At 37.2% G+C, this 20143-nt stretch overlaps 1 protein-coding gene across 1 annotated transcript in view; it reads left to right on the top strand.

Moving 5' to 3' along the window:
• Nucleotides 1-20143, top strand: part of ASXL3 (ASXL transcriptional regulator 3) — a gene marked incomplete at both ends in the record, with an annotated part of 121976 nt that overhangs the window by 19132 nt on the left and 82701 nt on the right. Inside the window, one exon of the mRNA XM_082294530.1 lies at nucleotides 6425-6507. Coding sequence (XP_082150656.1) covers nucleotides 6425-6507 — 83 coding nt within the window. The remainder of the gene's footprint in view (nucleotides 1-6424; nucleotides 6508-20143) is intronic.

A 20143-nucleotide genomic window follows, 5' to 3' on the forward strand; every position in this document is an offset into this window, starting at 1 on the left:
GTACTGTGGTAAGGACTAGGGATGAAAGGTATTTTGGTAGGGATGTGGGAAGGTGGGAGTTAGGGGTATTGCAACACCTCAGAAGACGAGTGTCACTTTCAGAGTAGGGAAAGGCTGGGCAGAGTGAGAGGCAATGGAGTATTGCTGTAGAAAACAAGGAAAGGTGTGGCTTGCATGGCAAAACAGAAGTCTGGACTTTGCTCTCAGAACTGAGCAGTCATTCTGGGAATCTGGATGCTCCATTGGCTTGAACTGAAATCATTGTTAGTAATCCTGCTGCTAACAGTGGAACCCATACTGGGGTAGCAAATTTGACACCATGCCCACTGGGGTATCTTTGATCCTGATCTTAGAAATCTGATAGGATTCTGTGTGCTCACTAGGTTTATCCTGTTACAGTCACAGAGGTGTTTATGATCTGTCCTGACTGAGCCTTTAAGTGAAAGTTCCTGGTTGCTTGGACAGGCTGATTGCATTAGTAAAGAGGGAAATATAAGGTTTCCATTTTTTCCAGTATATTAGACTAGATCAATAAGTTATTATATCAGTTGTTTAGAGCTAAAAACTTTACCCTGCATTTTCTGTTGTGATGTATGAGGCCACTAGGAATGGCAGGATGTCACTGCTGTTAAGGCTTGTGCCTTTTAAAGGAATAGCCCAATTGTATCTTAATTCTAACTGAACTGTAATCCAATTTCTTTTGAATTCAAAATGTCAAGTGTACAGTTTATCTGGAATTTCCAAAGCTGCCTTTATATCCATTTGAAATATGACATTATAAATAAATTTTGGAGAGAACAATAAAAGTTTCAAGCATCTTAGAACAAGCCTCAAATGATCCAGTTAAAGCAATGACGTGAACAAAGAAACTATTCAGTTTCTTTCTTGCCCTTTTCTTTCATTCAGTACTTTAGGAGATGATGATAATGCCTTATGTATCTGGCAGGTTAGCAAAGCTAGATGGTTTCAGACCAACTCGCAAACAAATTCTATAGCAGAAATGCTCTTGCAGGGAACACTTGCCCAGTTGTTCCCTATAGTTCACACTAAAGGAACAGTAAAGTGCTTTTCACTGAAAGAGAGCTGGGGAAAATGACTTTATGAGTGTGCTTTAAACCATTTGAGCTCTATTGGTCAGTAGCATTACCTCCGAACCTAAAGAAGGTGTGGACTAGCAAGATGGTAAAACTTAATATATTTCATCATGTTATGGTATTTTCTATGTGTTGCTTTGTTATTCATTTGATGCCTTTGTTCCTTTCCTTGCTTGTTGTTTCTTTTCTTGCTTATCTGTAGTGTCCTGTGAATTACAAAGACAAATTCATAATATGGAGCATACTGAGAGCACATATCTTATGAAATACACCTTCTTTTACTTAGATCTTATAATTTCCTTATTGTAATTGCAACTGCCCAAAGACAAAAGTCCTACCAGGAGAATTATTACTCCTGTTTCAAATTCTTTTAATATTTTAGTACCTGGAAACTATTCTTTACCTTTCTCTTGATCACTATCATCAAGAGTTCTCTGAATACCTCTATAAGAACTTGTGTTAAAATAGGTCATAGTTCATCTACCGTTATCATCCCTCTTTTTTGTGTATCATGTACCCTTTCTTTGCAGTTTTTGCCTCTTCGTCCATCTCTGTGCAGTTCCTTTCTTCCCTCACTGTGTACCCTCCCCTCCTCTCCAAACCATTTACCCATCTTTCTTCACACAAAGGGCTTTGAACTTTTACCAAGCTGCTGATAATTCCCCAATGACTAAAGCTGTTAATCAAAAATGAACACAAAAGATTTGAGTGGGGCATTTCCCACAATAGAAGTCAGTCCTCCTGTTAACCTCACATAAGCAGCTGTAGAAGACAATGCTGGATTTTTTCCAGGATACTGTTATTTCTTGTACCCTGTTTGATACTCCATCTTGCAATTCATTTGTTTAGTAATGGGTGGCTAGAAAATAATTTATATTTTCTGCTTAGGAGAAAGAAAGTTTTTGGGGGGTTTTGTTTGGTGGTTTTGTTTGCTTGTTTGTTTGGTTGGTTTTTTTGTTCTTTTATTCACTCTGCTGTCTTTAGGCAGTAAAGATTCTGTTGTGTAGTTCAGCCTGACTTGTATGTTAGCTGATGAGTAGGAGCACTGGGAATAACTGTACCGTTCCTCTTTCTCCTCCTCCTCAGTTTTTTAAAATAATGTTCTAAGGAGAATTGCTTTAGTTTGTGACTAGTGGCTCAGCCTATTATGATAAAACGGTCCTGATTTTTGTCAGCTACCTGACCTTCAGATCCCTGCCAGCAGCATCCAGAAATGGAAGAAGCTCTGGCTGGTTTCAGACTGTCTGGTCACACAATCAGCAGCATCAAGCCCACTAGGCTTATCTGCCCACTGCTTTTGGACTACAACGCAGTGTCAGAACACACTTGGTTCTCATTTAGAAGAATTATTTTCTGTCAGTGTGATAACTGATAGCTGCAGGCAAAGCTTCCCACTTTCTGCAGGAATGTTTATGGGTGGCAGGAGGGCCAACTCTCTGGTTTGCCTTTCTTCACTTTGTCCCTCTGCTGTGTTCCCTTCAGTGTCTGAAATGCAAATGATTGAGCAGATCTGATTCAGGTAGTCAAAAACATCTGTGTATATAAATTAAACTAATCCATCAATTACATAGAAGTTCTCTTCTGATTTTGTAGGCAAGCTGAACATTCAGGATTTCTGTCTTATGCAAAGCTGAGTCTTGACTCTGCACTAGTCTTCCTGTTAACAGTTCACTGGAAAATGTTTTTCCCTGGTGTGGCAACTGATTTTTTCCGAGTAGTTGTCAACATAGAGATGATGATAGATGTCCTGGTGAGAAAAGGAATTTGTATTTCTTCTTGTCCCATATAACTGACATGACTTTTCCAATGAAACTGGGAATACATGTGTTTGTGGCATCTGTGTGAGTATTTAATATCTCTGAAGCTGTGAGTTGCTATCTGTAGGTGACACAAATACAACAATTTGTCAGGCTGCTGCCGTTTGTTGGGAGGTTTGATTTCCACTGTGCTTGGTAGGATCTGAACCTTCTTCTCTTTGAGCTGTTAAACAGGGTTTGAATGAACACCAAGAATGTGCTCTGTGCAGAGACTACTTGTGTTCTCTTTCCAATTGTCCTGATGGGTATCACGTTATTTGTCCCAGTTATTTAGCGGCTGTCCCTTTTTAAGGCTGTGGTTGAATGGCAGGAATAAGTAGAGCATATTTGATCTGCCCTGATAGGGGTTGCAGTCAGTGCAAACCATTCTCCTGCCATTGTCCTTCATAACAAAATATATTGAAACAGTCATTTTCTTCATGACAGTACTTTGGTGTGCTTTAATTTCAGCATTATTAGTCACTGCCCATATATGATACGAGTGTTGGTGGATGGAGTGGGAGGAAGAAGAAAGATATTTAAAACAAATTAGGGTTTCCTCCCCTGATGTGCATTACTGTGTCTGACCAAGAAGCCTATGACTTAACTATGCCTTCTGCGTTTCAGTGTGTTGTTTGCCTTAAGGCACAGTTAGTTATTCAGTTTGAATTTCTAATATTATTTTTAAAAGTCATAGAAATGCAAAAGGAATTGCAGGCATTTAGCAGTGTTAGTGGTGAGATACAGAAGCAAGAGATACTAGTATAATTATCAGTTCAGTGTATTCATTAGTTCACAGAATCTTAAATAATATTCTGATGCTATTTTCCATAACTCAGGGAGGAAAACTATATTGTCATTGAAAGGTTTTTACAAGTAATTATTTTTATTTTCTTACTGTGATAAATGATTAGGGTAAAACTGGGGGGGAGGAACAACGATGAGGATGGACAGCATGGTGGGAGCGACAGAGAAAACCCATCCTTATGAAGGTTGTCTGCTAATTAATCTTCGTTATGATAAGGAAAACTTAATCGTGTACATAATAACAGGATTTTCAACTTCAGCAGTGTTTGAATCAGAGAATTAATGCTTTTCAGTTAGGGTATGAACAGTTCTTTAAATAACAGGGTTTAAAGGGTTAGATGAACAGAACTAAATTCATGGGGTATATGAACTGCAGCCCACGCTACACGTCCTGTGTAAGGCAAATCCACACAATGGGCAATTGTTTACTCCAGCACTTTCAGCCTGTCTGACATAGTCTGCATTTCAATTTGTCATTATACCCTGAATGTGTTCACTTCATACTGTGGTATTTGAAATCTGCCCTGTGGGTTTCATTAAACTTTCTGTAGTGGTGTTATGCATCCTACTTGTTGGTTTCATTGTTGTTTGGTGAAGATGATCTTCCGTATCAGTATGTCTGGCCATTGTTTCCACAGCCAGTTCAGTGCAGCTTCCTCAGCACAAACTGCTCTCACTTCTCCCATTGTCCAGGACAGGGTGACTTCTGATGTTTGCATAGCTTTATTGTTTCTTTCCCATTATTGTCGAACTCTCGTGGTAATACTTGGCACTTTTACTGACTTTATAGAGTAGGATGTGATGTCGTAGAGAAGGGGACAGGGCTACCCAAATTTTCTCAATTGCAGGGAGGAGCTGCCCAGGTGTGCTGAGGGGCCTGTACTCAGGAAGAGAAACAGGGAATCCTCCACAGTGAGTAACCCCACTTTCAAGTGCACAAAGTTTCCTTCATAGCCGTGTCCAGTACAGTGTAGTATCCTCTCCTGTCCTTTCCAGTTTTCCCTCTGGAATGTTCCCAGTTTAGTTCTCCTCTTTTCCCTTTATTTTGTTGTATTCTCATTTTACCTTGTACTTTGTCTTCTCTCTGAAGGTTAAAGTTTCCATTTTTGTCTCTTCACACCATTAATCTTTTCTCATCCTACTCTTAATCTTTATACACATTGTCATTTTTCCAATGTGTCATTGTTGTTCTGTCACTAATACATCATATAATTTCTCTTCCCTTGTGTGCAATGGCCCTTTTCCCAGCCCTGTGCAGTTTCTTCTGTCCTTACTCATTGCTGTACTTTTACTCTTTCCAACCCTCTCTTCTTTCTCCTTTCAAATCACCTTTCAGTTTTCCTTTCCTGATGGGTCCCTTTTGAATCTTGCCTATTGATGTACACGAGATAAGCTCAGTTCAGCTCCCAGACCTTTCTAGTGCAGCTTTCACCTATATGTTTCCCTTTGTGGAACTGAAAGATAAAGGATGCAAAGCTCATCTCTAACAAAGAATTGAAGGATTTGGTAAGCTGCGTTTTGGCTGTGAAAGAGAACAGGAAGGAAATCAGAATGGTAAAATGGCAGAAAAGGGCTGAGCTGGTCAAGCTGCAGTGAGTAGGCTGTCTTTGGCTTTAGGTGAGCTGCTGAATTACAGCCCTGGCCAGCACCCTTCAGTTTGACTTGTGTGATATGATGTGGTGGTGTGTCTAGTTCCTAGTGGGCAGGTATCCACATAGTAGTAGCTACTTTCACAACTGCCATTATTTGGTGACTGCTAGGGAGAAGCTCAGGATCACTTGAATCAGACCAAACTGATTTCATATTTACGGGGGTAGAAATATAAGTTCTGGCTGAGATATGTTGGCAAGATGCTCTGGGAAGCTTGATTGCTGTGGCCTGTGCCGCACCTTTTACTTCTGATTGAAGGGTTTCATTTTCCAGGGCTATCAGTCTGGCATTTTACATGAGCAAAAGAGTGGCTGTTTGTTTAACAGCATAAAATGATGGGGACTAAAAGGAAGTAGAAAATCAGAAAAATCCTTACAAGATGGTTCTATCTGTAAAGAGGACTGAGTTACTTTGGGCTCAATTGGAAAAGGCAAAGGAGTGGAAAACTGAGCTGAACTGGAAAAATGTACTGCACTCTGTCATGTAGCATCTTGTGTGCTGTGACTGTTCTGACTGCTTCATTTTTCATTGTTTTTAGAATAAAAAAGCGTTTTAAAATTGAAATCCCACTGTGTCAATTCTTACAGTAGCTCCTGGTCTACAAATGGAAGGTTTTAGCCAATTTTTTTCTGAGGTCGTGACAAAGCTAAGTGTAGAATAGTCAAATGACCTCAAAGAATTCTCAAGTAATAAAAATCAGAGAAAGTGCTAGTGGGTTTTTTTTTGGGTTTTTTTCCTCTTTGGCTCTGTGTTTTATGTTTTTCCCCTCATGCCTGAAAGAAAATCTGTTGCTGTGTCATAAAACCAGTTGCGTATTCCAACTGTTTTATTTGTAACCTGGTAAGAGTTTTCCCAGGCAGATGTAGCAGACGATGTACAGAAGCAGCAGGTATATCTTTTTCTTGCTGCAGTTTCCTGGCTTGTACCTGGCCTTCCAACAGACAGAGGACTCCAGTCTCAACACTATTGTTCCCTGCCTTTCACAAATGACTGCATAAAAACTGCATGATCACATAACCTTTCAGATTCACAGGACAGCTGTGTCTTGCCACTTACACGTTTATTATTTCTTTTTAGGCATTGGAAAAGTACCCCAACTCACCAATGACTGCAAAACAAATACTGGAAGTCATTCAGAAAGAAGGGTTAAAAGAAACAAGGTCAGTGTTTATATATTCTGTATTTTTGCTATTTCTGTGAAAACGATCTAGGAATGGTTTATAATCTTTACAAAACTTAAAAGTGCTGACTGAATTGATCTCCAGTATCAGAGTGGGAAATACAGCAGATGGGTTTTGATTGTTAGGTCAAGACTATTAAAAGGGTTAGTGACTGGCTTAACTTCGTATCTTCCCAAAGGAGTCTGTGGGCCTGCTCCAGTCCAGTAGCCTTTGTTTAGAAAGACAGTGTGATCTGCTCAAACAGCCCAGTGCTATGTCTCATTTTTGCTTAAGGACGGAAGCTCGACAGCTGGGTTGCCTCTGCCACTGTGTACATAGAGAAAGTGCAGGATGACGCTTGGTGCACTTCTCCCTTGGGTTTATGGTCTGGCACTTAAACCACTGTTAGAACATGTTGGTGTTGCCTGTGGTAACAGAGACTGTGCTGATGAAGAACTGGGATGGAAGGAGAGCAGGGTTTGGACACTAGTTTGTGTCTGCAGAGCATGGATACGGTAACTGATACAGCAACTCAGCTGCAGACTTGCTTAATAACAGTGTACTTTGGATGTAGATTCAAGCGATGATAGTTAGGCTTTTAGAGGATAGATAGGTTATCCAGAGACTGTGGAAATCAATCATCTGTCTTCCATTGCTGCCTGGTTCAGATGTATGTGCAGCTTTTTGTTCTCAAAGGTGACTGTCTACTTACTAGGTGCTCTAGTGACCTGCAAGTGGAAACTTGGGCAGGAAGTGAAAATAAGGAAAAATTGGTTGGCTGGTGGGGGTCTCCTACAAGATGGACTTGCCTCTTCTCCAAATATTATAATAAAATTTTTCTACTTTGATAAATTGTTTTAATACTTGTTGCTGTCTCAGAGCACAGGGAGACGTGCTTTTATTTTAATTGTATTTTTCTAGTGTGGAACCTAATATTCAGAACAAGAGAACTTCAAAGTCCGTGTAAAGGTGAACCAGAAGTAACCACGGGACGTATTTTTACTGAATTCTGTGTTCCTAGGAAACAGATCAGAATACAATCTGCATGATTGTTTGCACAGCATAACCATGCACTTCTTTGTTGGTAGCCTCATAACATGCTCATAATAGCTGTATTTTGATAAAATTGCAAAAGAGATGGTATGCAAAGTGGAATTGAATTTGCTACCTTTTACAGATTTAAAGTGCTTTAGTTCCTGTCAAGAAATTGCTTTGAGTATATTTGGCAATGATTTCAAGGAAGCAAGGGGATGAAAACTTTTGAAAATGAATGCCCAAACATGCATGATTTGCTTGCAACAGCAACAAAATGCAAAAAACCACAGTTTTGAAAATCTGTTCTATTAAGATACTGTTTCTCACAGCAGTGAATGGATTGCTTTCTTTTTATGTCTTGTGATATGAGACAATTGCATGGGAGGGGCTCAAATGCCTGATAATAGCATTTCTTTGTAATTCTAAAATGTTCTTGTTTTTGTGATCAGTGCATGAGTAAAATTTTGAGTGGAAAACCTATGGGAGGGAGCGAAGGCAATGTGTTATATTTTAAATATAGAAAAAGTCAAAGCCCTTTTTAATTGCTGCCGAATGAATAGTAAGAGAAAGATTCCTTTAAAGAGGTTCCAAACTAGATGATCTTTCATTTTGTCGATTACTAAGAAACTGAGAATTGCAGAGAAATAGGAAAGAAATTCAGATTCATTCTGATTTTTATTCATGGTACATGCAGGTACATGTGACAGTGTAGTAGATTGTGGGATGCTATATGCGGTCATGAGTTCTGAAAAACTGAGAAGGATAAAATTCAATGTTCCTTATACTTGAAATACTTTCATCCTAAACTCCTTAGCCTAAAAATTGTAAATTCGGCAATTGTAAAATGAAAAAACGTTCATTCTGTATTGATTTTTAAGTATTTGAATTTTCATTTAACTTCTGATTTAATGTAAAAGTTGTGTTTCTGCTGCATTTTAATATTGATTAAGGAAAAACTTTCAGAGTTGTCTGAGTGCCTAACGCATAGTAGGAGCCAATAAGGTGTTTGACTTCATACACAGATTTGTTGATCGGGCCTCAGCGTGTAAGGAATGTTTGGTTTTCACAGTACTTGAATTTAGAGTCTGCTGTTCGCTTCAGCCAGCTCTGCAATTTCTTTCAGTACTTTTCTGCCAGTTGGTTCCTTTGCCATTACTAAAGATGGTCTTTCCTGGTCTCTGCTGCAGCCAGCTAAGTCGAGCAAGGGATGTAAATTTATGATGTGCAGTCACCTGGCCATAAGCAGTAGAATGACACTAGCATAGTTTATTCTGTATTGATTTGTGTATTCTTCCAAGTCTGAACTTGTGCCAGGAATATGGTACTACTCTAGTACACTTTACTTACTCCTTTATACTGATTATCATTGTCAGTAGAAACTTGGCAATTCTACGTTAAGTTCTTAAAAAACTCTCCTCTCTACTCTTCCACTTAGAGATGAATGAGGTTAATTGGCTTAGTCATTTTTCATATATATTGCAGCATTAATTAATCTAAAACTTTTTGCTGTGATAGTAAATCTGAAAGAATAATATATGATTTTCAGCTCTCATTGTCATTATGTGTGATTTTTAAAAAAGCACTGTCAGACTATTCAGCCTCTTTTTCTTTTTTTGCCATAAATACGTCAAGTTGCACATTTATTTTTGTATTACTCATGTAATTAAATACAAAAGGATTAAATTCCAAATTTGCAAAGCAGATATATGTTAGAAGAAAACCAACAACTCTACTGATATGCCCTGTGAGAGGGTATACACGCACCTAGTGTTTTATATCTTGGGGAAGGAAAAACTCATTTTTGTTTCTTAAATATATTTCCTGTTATGCTGGTTCATTGTAAAATGGTCAGCAGGCAGTTCTTCTGCTACCTAGAAGGAGTAAAAACTTTCAGGGATGTAGAAAATATATGGCTTTCTTCTGTGGGTGGTGGGGAGGAGGGAGGAGTGTTTGCTTAACATTCGTGCCTGTGGTGATAGTGAACAGTGTCAGGCCAACAGACCTGGACACTGAAATCTCTTTACAAGGAAAATAGACAGCAGCTCACTTCAGTGCACAGTGCTCTGGATTTTCTGTCCTGAAAACGTTTCCCTGTCCTGCTGTAAATTTCTAGGCTCTCCACCTGCTGTCTATACACCCTAGCACGAGATTTTGCTGATTTTGCTAGTGTGACACAGACTACTAGTCAGAGTATGATCCATTCTTGCCTCAGTGCTCTTTTTCTGCTGTGCTGCTGCCTCACTAGTTGTTCTCCATCTTGCATTTCTTTTATTACTTATTCTTGTTAAGCTCTAAAATTTCTCTCACTGAATTGTATTTAGGTTTTCTGCAGACTGTTTCTCAAATTCAGTAGGATTGCTTTAACAATGTACTCTTGTCATCCAGCATGCATGCAGCTTTTCCAAGGTTTAGTGTCATCTGCTTATTAGAACTTGCTTTCTTTTGTAGCATTATATTTCTTTTTGCTTATGGAAGTCCATGAGAAACAGTGACCAAAAACTTGGTTTTGGGCTATACGATTATTTCTATTAGGTTGGGCTATATGGTGCTTACTGCTGCTTCTCTAGCTACAGGGTCTACTGCTATGTCACAGAGAATATTTTGATAGACGTGAAGTAACTTGTTCTTGACAGGCCTATATATTACTCAACTTCTTATCTGCTAAATACTTCCAAATAATTTTTATTCCTTATTTTTGGGGAAAATAAATTCAGTTGCTGCATCTCCACTTCTTTGGACCTGTCTTTTTTCATTTTTTTTTAAAAGCTAATCTCTGAGCATTTTCCATTCTTTTGGAGTCACTGCTATCCTCTACAAATTCTCAAAAATTACTACTGATAATTCTGAGACTGATCCAGTCAGCTTTAATTACCTATGGCAAATTTCAGCACATTTAACTGATGTGAGAATACCTAATTTATTTAATTATCATCTAATCAATTTTCCCATGTTTGTTCCTGGTGTTGGTTTTAGCAGCTGTCTAATCATAGATATGTTTCTGATTAGGCATTAGCACTCCTGTGCTTTGAGTGTAAGTACTCAGTGCCAACCCCTTCTTGGAAGAGCAAGTCAGTTTCCTTTCTGCTGGTGTGCTTACACAAATTTCTTTGTGCATGTTGTGTGGGCGAGTTTGCTGAAGTTTAATTTCCTGAAGCCCTTTTTCTTCTTTTTGTGTTCTCCCCTTGCTTTCCTAAAAATGAGGAATCATCCCTTCATGAATGCTCAGTGTTTTCGCTGCTTCTTCCCCATGGGTTCAAGTCAACCCAGTACAGTCCCAGAAATCTGCCAGATACTTTTCTGTCCCTATCTTTCTTTTCCCTTGGTTTTGTCCTTTTTTGTCATTCCCTGGAAACTGCCTGTAGAACCACCAGAAGTAACCTATCTGTTCCATTCTGTTTGGAGCACTGCACCTTTGTGAGGAATAGGATCAATTGAAGACCGCTTAAGATTATCAGGGAGATAACAATAAGACAGAAGCTGGTATGAATTAGTTGTTTGGATAAAGGAAGAGAAGGTTGAGTACAGGCATAGTAAATCTTCAGCTACACAAAAGATAGGAAAAGAAGGAGGGAGTAAGTTATCCTGAATGTCTGTTATGGATGGAACAAGAAATAAGGCCTTTAAATTGTAGAAAGAGAAGATTCCAATTAGAAAGTACAAAGATTTTTTTTCTTCATAACAGGAATAATTAATTCCTTTCATGAGCTATGGAAGAGATGTTAGAGATTGGTAGGTCTCACCAAAACCCACTGTAGCAATGTGTCTGTCAGGAGTTACGTAGATTAGGTTGATCCTGCCTTGAACTAGGGGAATGAACTAGTATATCCCTTGATCCAGGTTTTTCTATGAATTTTTTTAGAACAATATTCAGTACTTGGGCCATACACATTGTTTGAGTCCTAGGGGAGAATATCCAGCCAAACTCTGATAAATGTTTGATGCTAATAACCCTAGATTATGTCTTGGCTTTCTGTAGTTCCCTTTCTCCTTTGCTTGGTTAGGCTGGAAAATTGACTTGTCTGGATAAGATTAAAGCCAAAGATTCTCACTACAAGTTAAAAGCCAATAAACTTTCAAAATGGGACAAGCTGCTTAATTTCTTGGAGTACAACTTTAGCCCACAGCTATGCTAACTATTTGCGTTCCTCCTCCATGAGACTCAGGAGTGTGAACTCTGGAATGGGATAATTTCATAGTGTTTTGCTGTTCAGCTGGAGTAATTGCCTTCTGTATGGTCAACTAACTTGCATTATTCTGTTCGTGTGATTCATAGAAGAGCTTTTAAAAAGCTGCTTTGTCTCACTCTGTTTTCCATTTTCCAGTAGGAGTCTTAAACTTCTTTCTCTTGATGTTTCTTTGTTGATCTTAATTTCAACGATGGGAATCAGAGCACCAGTCATATCTCCTCCTCTTCATCTGTTTTTTCCTCTGCATATTTTGCCTTTTGCTTTGCAAGACTAAGCTATTGATTTGTTGTTGTGACAGTAGTCTTTCAGAAGACTAAGAAGAGATGCTTGCCACTGGCGCTGGCAGTAGTGCTGTTTCTTCTGCACTCCACAGTGTTGATAATATTTATCATGAATGATATCATAACATATTAAGTCTTCTGAGCCTAGGAAAGCAGCAAAGTATGACCCAAATAAATCTCAAAGACACTCTTACTAGATTTACAGTCTTTGTGCAAAAATATGAAACTAGTGGGTTAGCTAGAATTAAACCCATTTTGAACTGTGGAGTGGAGTCATCAGTGGAATAAAACACAGGATCCATGCAGGGTCTGTCTTTAGCTTTGAAGTTAGAGGGGACTCCTGAAAATATTACCATCATTTGTGAATCCTTTGATCTTTTTGACAGTGTCTCTTTAAGCCTTTGCATACTTCATCCTTAGAGCTATTGACTTAAAAAAAAATCCCTTCTGAATGCTGCTGTTTCTGTAAATAGGCTAAATGAGCTGGCAACTGTCTTCTGTTGTTTATTGTTTTCAGGTTCCTTGTGTTATTGTGTGCATGTAGACAGAGAATTTTTTACTTTCTTTCTCTGTAAAGTCATTCCAAGATGTCATTGCGATTCATAATTATTAAGTCACAGTTTCTATCTTTCACTTAGAAAAGAAAAAAAAGCCAAACAAATGCCCTGCAATTACCTAAACCGCTTAAAAATTTAATTGAAAGAACCACAGTTCTTGTCTTAAGGCTATGGTTGCCAACGGAAGAGCACAGTGAGTTAGGAGGCTTCTGTGGTTGCATATGTCTGATAGAATTTATTTGGGAGCCTCTTCAGCTGAAGGGAGTGCATCGTTTTGTCTGAAGGTAGTTATTGCCTGCAATGGACTGAAACCAAGCCGTGATGGAAAGAGAGGGAGAGAGCTATTCAGATTCTTTTGCCTGGCATTATTAGGTTGATTTTCATGCTTCTACAGATGTGGCTTTTGGCTGTAGAGCAGTGAAAGAAGCAAACTTTCAGTACAACCTATCTTTCTGCATAAATTCACTTCAGACATGCCTTTGAAATGCTGTTCTTCCCAGTGTACCAACAGACCACCTAATTTGGTAGGCAGTTCTGATAGCAGCAATTTGCCAGCTGAAAATCTCAGGCTTGCTCCTTCTTGCCTAGACATTCCCAGCATTGTTACGTGTGGTGCAGTTTAACCTGGTAAAAACCAGTGGGTTTCCTACATTGCGTTCCAGGATTGGAACTGTAACTTGCATAATCACACCCCTGTCACCTCTGTAATAATTATTTCAGTTTTTGTTTGTGATGTAGCCCTGGAACAGCTAAGGTATTAACTCAAGCCTAAAGTCTGGGTTGTGAATTCTTGATTGCATATTGCTGCATAGTGATTACCCTACTGTTAAAAGCTTGCTTTTATCTGGACAGAAGTAATCCCACCTTTGTATTGATTTGGAAAACTGGTTTTGAGTGAGATATAAAACAGATGTAAAATAATAAAACCTCAAATGTTTTCCCTCAGTGAATTGCAAAGACGAAGAATTTTTTAGTCATGGTGAGTTTTCCATTGTGTATACCTATATAAGATATATTTCAATATAAGACATTTAGCTACCTGGTATGTTTTGGGGTTGTTTTTTTTGTTTTGGTTTGGTTTGGTTTTTTGGTTTTTTTTTTTTTTTTTCCTGAGCTACCATTATCTTAATTTTTTCTCCATATTTTAGTATTTTAGAAATTACCTGGAGAGTTGTATTTGTTTTAATGCTGCTCTTCTTTCCTTCACAGGACAGTAGAGTCTCTTTCTAGGGACTTTAATAAACAGTCAAATAAAATCAGTCTCCACATCAGTGGTTCTTATAAAGCTACCTTTATAATTAAGGTGTGAATTTGAGTTTCAGATGATAAATGGCATAGCTTAAATTGTAAGTACCTTTTGAGTATGACACAGAATACTTTGGAGGATACTGTTCTTACTGATAAGAGTATTAATTGAGCATATGTAAAAAGAGAGTGGAGACAGAAGCAAAGTAATATTTATCAAAGCTAAACATAGAGCTAGGTCCTTGGCTCCTCCGCTCCCAATATCCTGTCCATTAAATTGGTGTTGCCTGTGCAGTATCTGCTAGTTCCCACCTATATGCAGTCCTGTGTCCCAGAAGTTTTCTGCAAGATAAATCTTCCTGCCTTCTCATACAAGGTCACCCACCCCATGGTCTCCAGTTACCCTGATCTGCTGTCATCCTTCTTCCCTTCTTTTGAGGACTCAAACTCGATTCCACGTGCCTGAAATTTTCTCAAGTGTTACCTTGTAAACATCCCAGTATTTATTTGATATTCTGACTTGGGACTAGTCAAGCACTCTTCCTTAGTTTGGTTCCAGGACGAGTTATGAGAAAATAAAATAATTCCATTATTTTGCCATGTCTGGGACCTTCAACTGATGGTTTAGAAAAGTTCATATGGTTTCCTCTTTTGTACTTAGCCCTTGATTTGTCATCATGTTGAAGTTTGTTCCTGCATTCTTGGTTCAACTGAGATTTTATAACAGTCAATTCTCTTTTCTTTAAGATTAGTGTGTTGCTGTTACTTTTCCATGTGCATTTTTGCCCATTTAGTGTGAGGACTTCAGTTTTCCGTTTGGTACAATATTTCTCTGTATTTGGGTGCTAAAACATACATGGTAACCACCTTTCCACCTTTCATGTAAATGACAGGATATAGTCCTGCTTGATTTTTTTTTTAAATTTTTTTAAATTTTTTTTTTTTTAAGATCTGCCGTAGACCTTTTTTGCTTTCCATCTATTAGCAGTTCTGCAAAATACATCTGCAAAGATTGGGAAAACAGGAATCCAGTCTGTGTGACATGCTTGTCTCCTCGGTGCTGTTAAACTCTTTTTATTTCACTTGTGCTGTTTAGGTTTCTGCTCCTTCCACTCTAGCTTAATCTGTCTATAAAGCACTGTATAAAGCTTTTTTTATTTGGTTGATGCTTTACTGGTAAGGGAGAGTGCCTGTACGATTGTTAGATATTCAAGTTATAATAATTCAGAGGTTATGTGAAAAATTTAGAAGTTTATCTTTTTTACCTGTGCTAGGAAAAATTATGATAGTTAGATTTTGTGATGTGATAAATGTTTCAAGTTCTAAAGATCTGTATTGCAAGATTTTTTTATGTTTAAGTGCATCCAAGTCCTTCCTCCTTATCACAGCCCGATATTCTGAAATTAAGACCTCCATTAATGTAATGTTAAAGATGCTCCTTTTTTAATAGAGGTGGAAATCCAGCAACTTAAATGTAACAAATAATTGATAGCAGTGCTGATCTTAAAATATTTACTAGCTTTGTGCACTCATGACACCACTTCCTGTTAAAGGTTGTTTTATTTTGAAGTAGGAGGAGGATATCAGCTGTGACTAGATAATGTAAATTTGTCAATAATTCCAGTGTTGCTTTTCATATTGTGGTGATTCCTTTATCAGTTTATTCTGATGTTTAATGGAAGAATCTAAGATGTGTTGGCTTTTTCCTATGTTGTGTCTCTCAGTGTAGACTACTATGGAAAGAGACTGAAAAGCAACAATGTAGTTCAGGATGATGAAAAGAGAAACCTTCTGCATTATAAATTGGTGTTACCAAAAGAGTGTATTGTGTCATGTCTGTCTTCCCACATCTCTCCTAGACAGTGTAACTACAATGTATGCTACAGATCTTTTTTCTTTAATGTTTCTGTATTTTGAAGAGTAATTCTACATTAAAAATAGTGTCTCTTTTTCAGAAAGAGAAATTAAATAAAGATATTCAAGAGACCTAAATACATTCAAAATAATCACATACTCTCTGAAGTTACATCAGGAAAGTTTCACCATATCTTCAATCCATCCTCCAAGCAGTGAAAGTTTTAGGGTTGGTTTATTTGTTTTGGGGTGGGGGTTTTGTTTGGTTTGGTAGTTATTTTGTTTTGTATGTGTGTAGTATGTTTCCTATAATGTAGTGCACTAAGCCTCATTTAAAAAAAAAAAAAAATTACTGAAGAGATGCAGTTTTCCAGTCTACAGACTGTTTTCTTGTCCTTTTATCCGAGGTCTGGCTGCAGTTCTATAAACATGACTATGTGAGAGGTAGGTAGATTAAATGCATTCTCTGATTTTACTGCCTTTATCAGATTGTTTTGCCAGCATCGCTTTTAGAGAAGCAATGACATAGAAGAATATAGTTGTCCATGGTTGTCCAGACACAAAATTTTCAAAAGTATTTTATGGAAACTGAAAGTTGACAGAATGTGTTTTTCTTTCCATCATTGTCCTGAAATGAAGATCTACCATGTATTTACACTAAAGTAGAGAGGTAATAAACCAGTGGTTTTGAAATATAAGTCAGAAGGAAGAGAGCTTAATGTCAGTGCAACTGATATAACTAATAGATACAACTGATGCTAGTTAGGGGCAAAATGTGAGATTCTTGCTGAGTAGCCAGTAACCTTGCTCAGCTCTCTTGTGCTTGGAAAAGGCAAGAATAATCTACGGTATTTACTTCACGTAATAGTTGGACAAATGTGATTCAACACATAAGCCTGTCAGGAGCAGCCATATATATAAAAATTTCAAACACAGAAGGATACAGACACTTTAGCTAGAAGAAGTCACCTTTTGAATGTACACTCTGGTAAAATATGCTTAGGAAAAGGGTTTAATCTGCTGAAGGCTTAAAACCTGCAGTGAAAATTGAAGTCTGGCTGAGAACTTGAAGACATGCCTGCGTTTAATGGATTTGTGAGCTTTTGTTGCACCATACAAGTAACCTAAGAAGCTGCTTTTCCTTGCAGGTGTAAAATGAATTACTCTAGGTTTCAACTTGCTGGTTGCTGATAGAGATTTATTTGTTGGGGTTGAATTTTTTTGGCAATTGTTTTTGTTCTGTGTATTTCTCTTTTGCATTGAAATGTTAGTATTTAAGCCTATTATTTATTACTGCTTTGAATTTCATTTATCCCACAGCTGACTTTTGTCTTAATTTATAAGCATTCTGTCCTAAGGGACATGCACAACATCCCACAAAACAGTATAATCTTCTTCATGCTATTTCTAGTATTCCATAGCAACTGAGGAAAAAAAAAAGAGACTAAACTGAACACTACAACACAGGCAATTCATTACAGATTTTCCGCTTAGTATTCAGTAAATTGTCAAGTCCTTATTTTCATCATTAGCATATTTTTCACAGAGCAGAAGCATAGCCATTTCTGGCAGACTGAATTAAATCTGTTTTACTTGAATGTGAAAGAAGAAAACATTGTCAGGCTTTCTATGAAAGCACCATTTTCTAGTAATAATTTATTTCTCTGGAACAGTTTGCTGTGGATGTCTTTATGTTTCTATAAAGATATGGGTGTGTATGTTTCAGTCTACCTGTAATTAAACCATTCCTTAGCCTGTAGGGGAAAAAACACAGAAAAATCTATAAGGTGGTTTGGTTTTTTTTTTTTGGCTATTCATATTGCATGAGCTGAGAAATTTACTAGTTCTCTTTTAGAGAGATTGATGGCTATGCACTGGCACATTTAATTTAAATTTTTGTAGTACATTTTTATAGAATCAAACCCCCAAAAAAGCCTCAGAATTTCAGTGTCTGAGGACAATGAAAAGTATCAGGCATAACTATTAAGAAAATTTCTTACATACATTAATTTCTTTTCTTTGTAAGGCTAGCTGATAGCAGTTCCATTTTATTTGAGTCTCATAGGTAGTCTTAAGTACTATGAAATTAAATTATGTGCATCCTTGTCATTTCAAAACAGAATTTAAAAAGTGCCTGAACATATTTTGCTTGCTTATGTACTGTCATGTGAAGTAAAAATGTGTTTTATTCAAGATCTGATTTTTCTTTCAGCAGTTTAGAAAGCTCTTGTCTTCTATTTGTAATCCCAATAAAGTCTGCATTTGTCTGCGAGTCTGTTTTATGATGGATGTATGCTAGAACCAGTAATTGTGTGGCTGACAAATATTTACAATATTAAAAGAGAACTGGGGACCAAAATGTATTCCTCAAAGGAAAGTATAAATAAAAGAACTTAAAAACTGCATGTATGATACTTGTTTATGGGCTTGAGTGTGCAAATAACACCTCCAGAGACAAATTCACCACTGTCCATGTACACATGCCCTTATATGCATATAAATTGTAAATCACAAAATTATGATCAAATACATCTTTTGCTCAGTTATTCCAAGAGCTGAGTATGGGAGCTCAAACGATCCTCAAGAACTGTTTTGCTGTTTGCCCTCAATAGCTAAAAGAGGACAAATTGATTTCTCCCTCATTTCCTTTGGTTTTCATTGTATTTGTAATATGAGGAAAGGAAAATGGGTTCTAGCAGCTCTTTTCAGTAAGTGCTATCTCCCAGCAAGAAAAAAAACAAGTGCACATAGCTGAGTCACCCTATTTAGGATCTTGCAGCATCCACAGCTACTGCAATGTTTCAATAAGCTTGCTTAAGATGCCTTTATTTGCTCTCAGAATCCATGAAGATACACCATTTAGAGATTCACTGGCGTGCCTTTATATTTAATTAGCTAATAAAACAAGTGTGGGATCCAGACAACTATTCTCTCTTGCAAATGGCCCTTAATACTTTCTAGTCCATTCTTTCTTTTTTTTTTGTGTTACCAAGACACCTGGAGTTTTTCCTTCTGGGATTGCTCAATATTTTACGTTACCTTTATCAAACATGAAATCCTTGTGTAAAAAATAACATGTGTCCTCTACAACCATCACAAAGGAAAAAAAACCTATGACCCATAAGTGACAGCAAGGAACTTTTTGAGAAGATACCTTAAAGAATATATGACAAGCAAGAAGTCGTTGTTTGGCTTTTATTTGTTACTTTGTTTTGTTAAAGACTGCTTGCATTCTATCAGGGAATCTTTCCTTAGCCAGTGAAAATTCAACAGTTTCAAAGTATATTTGTACTGCTGTCTGTCCCCTTTGTCCAAAGCCAACATTATTAAACCCAGTCCAACCATTGACCTTTCTCTGTTTGTAGTAGTAGCCTAATGATATAAATGTAAACTATGGCATCAAAATATCATTCAATCAAATAATACACTGAACTATATAAAGTAGTGTTGGTACAAGATTATTTGTGCCCAAGATACAATCCAGGAATTATGACATGATTGGTACTGTTGGTACTGTGAATTAATTTCATATTCTACTTCTCATTCATTTTTTATTGAAAACAGAAAGCAATCTGGGGTTAAGACTGATTTTTTTTGTGATCCACATTATTTTTAGTTTCTTTGTCATGTGTGGCTCAGCTCCTTCATTCAAAGGGACTTTAATAAGGACTTCAGCAAACTTCCTTTCAGGTGGAATGATGTGGCTATCAAAAATGACCAGTCTGAAACTTTTATTTTTGTTATCAATGCTGTATTTTCACAAAATATTTGATGGTTTCTTTTGTATAATTTGAAAACATTGTATGTGACATTTTGAAATTAGATTGACTTCTAATTATAAGTTAAGTAGAAACTTAAGTTTCCCAGTTCCAGACTTAAGGAGCTGTCTTAAGTCAAAGAAGAAAAAGGAGATCTGCTAATAGACTAATTTGCAACAGCTGGAGTAAGCTAAACACAAAAATAAAAGTATCTGTTTAGTCCTTTGAGGGAAGGAAAAAAAGTTTTACTGTGCTGTTTTGCCAAGTTAAACTCCCTTATGTACAGCAAGTATAACTTAAACATTTCACATCAATGCAAATATTTTAATTTGACACAATACAATAAATCATACGTTGCTGTATTTTTAAAGGTACAGGGTAAACTCTGATTGCCCATTCTGTATTTATTTTCAGGCTTTTCTTACGGGCAAGGGCTCTTAACAAAAATATTTTATGCACATAATTGGCACGTATTAGTCAGCAAAGTTGTAGTAGTTACATTTATTTTAATATTTAGAGTGAAAGTATGGTCTTGCTTGTACAACTGTTTTTCTAGGAATGAGTATTACTAGAAAACAATAATTTGCTTTAGATCTAATTTTATTCGTGATTACTCCCAGCTTCCTTATTCTTTGTATCAGTTTGATTTTTCTGCCTGTTTTGGTGATTGAGTAAAACATTCTCAAGTTCTGAATGACTCTTTAAGTACAAGAATAATG

This window comes from Coloeus monedula (assembly GCF_965178545.1).
Source record: "Coloeus monedula genome assembly, chromosome: 1".
Classification (NCBI taxonomy): domain Eukaryota; kingdom Metazoa; phylum Chordata; class Aves; order Passeriformes; family Corvidae; genus Coloeus; species Coloeus monedula.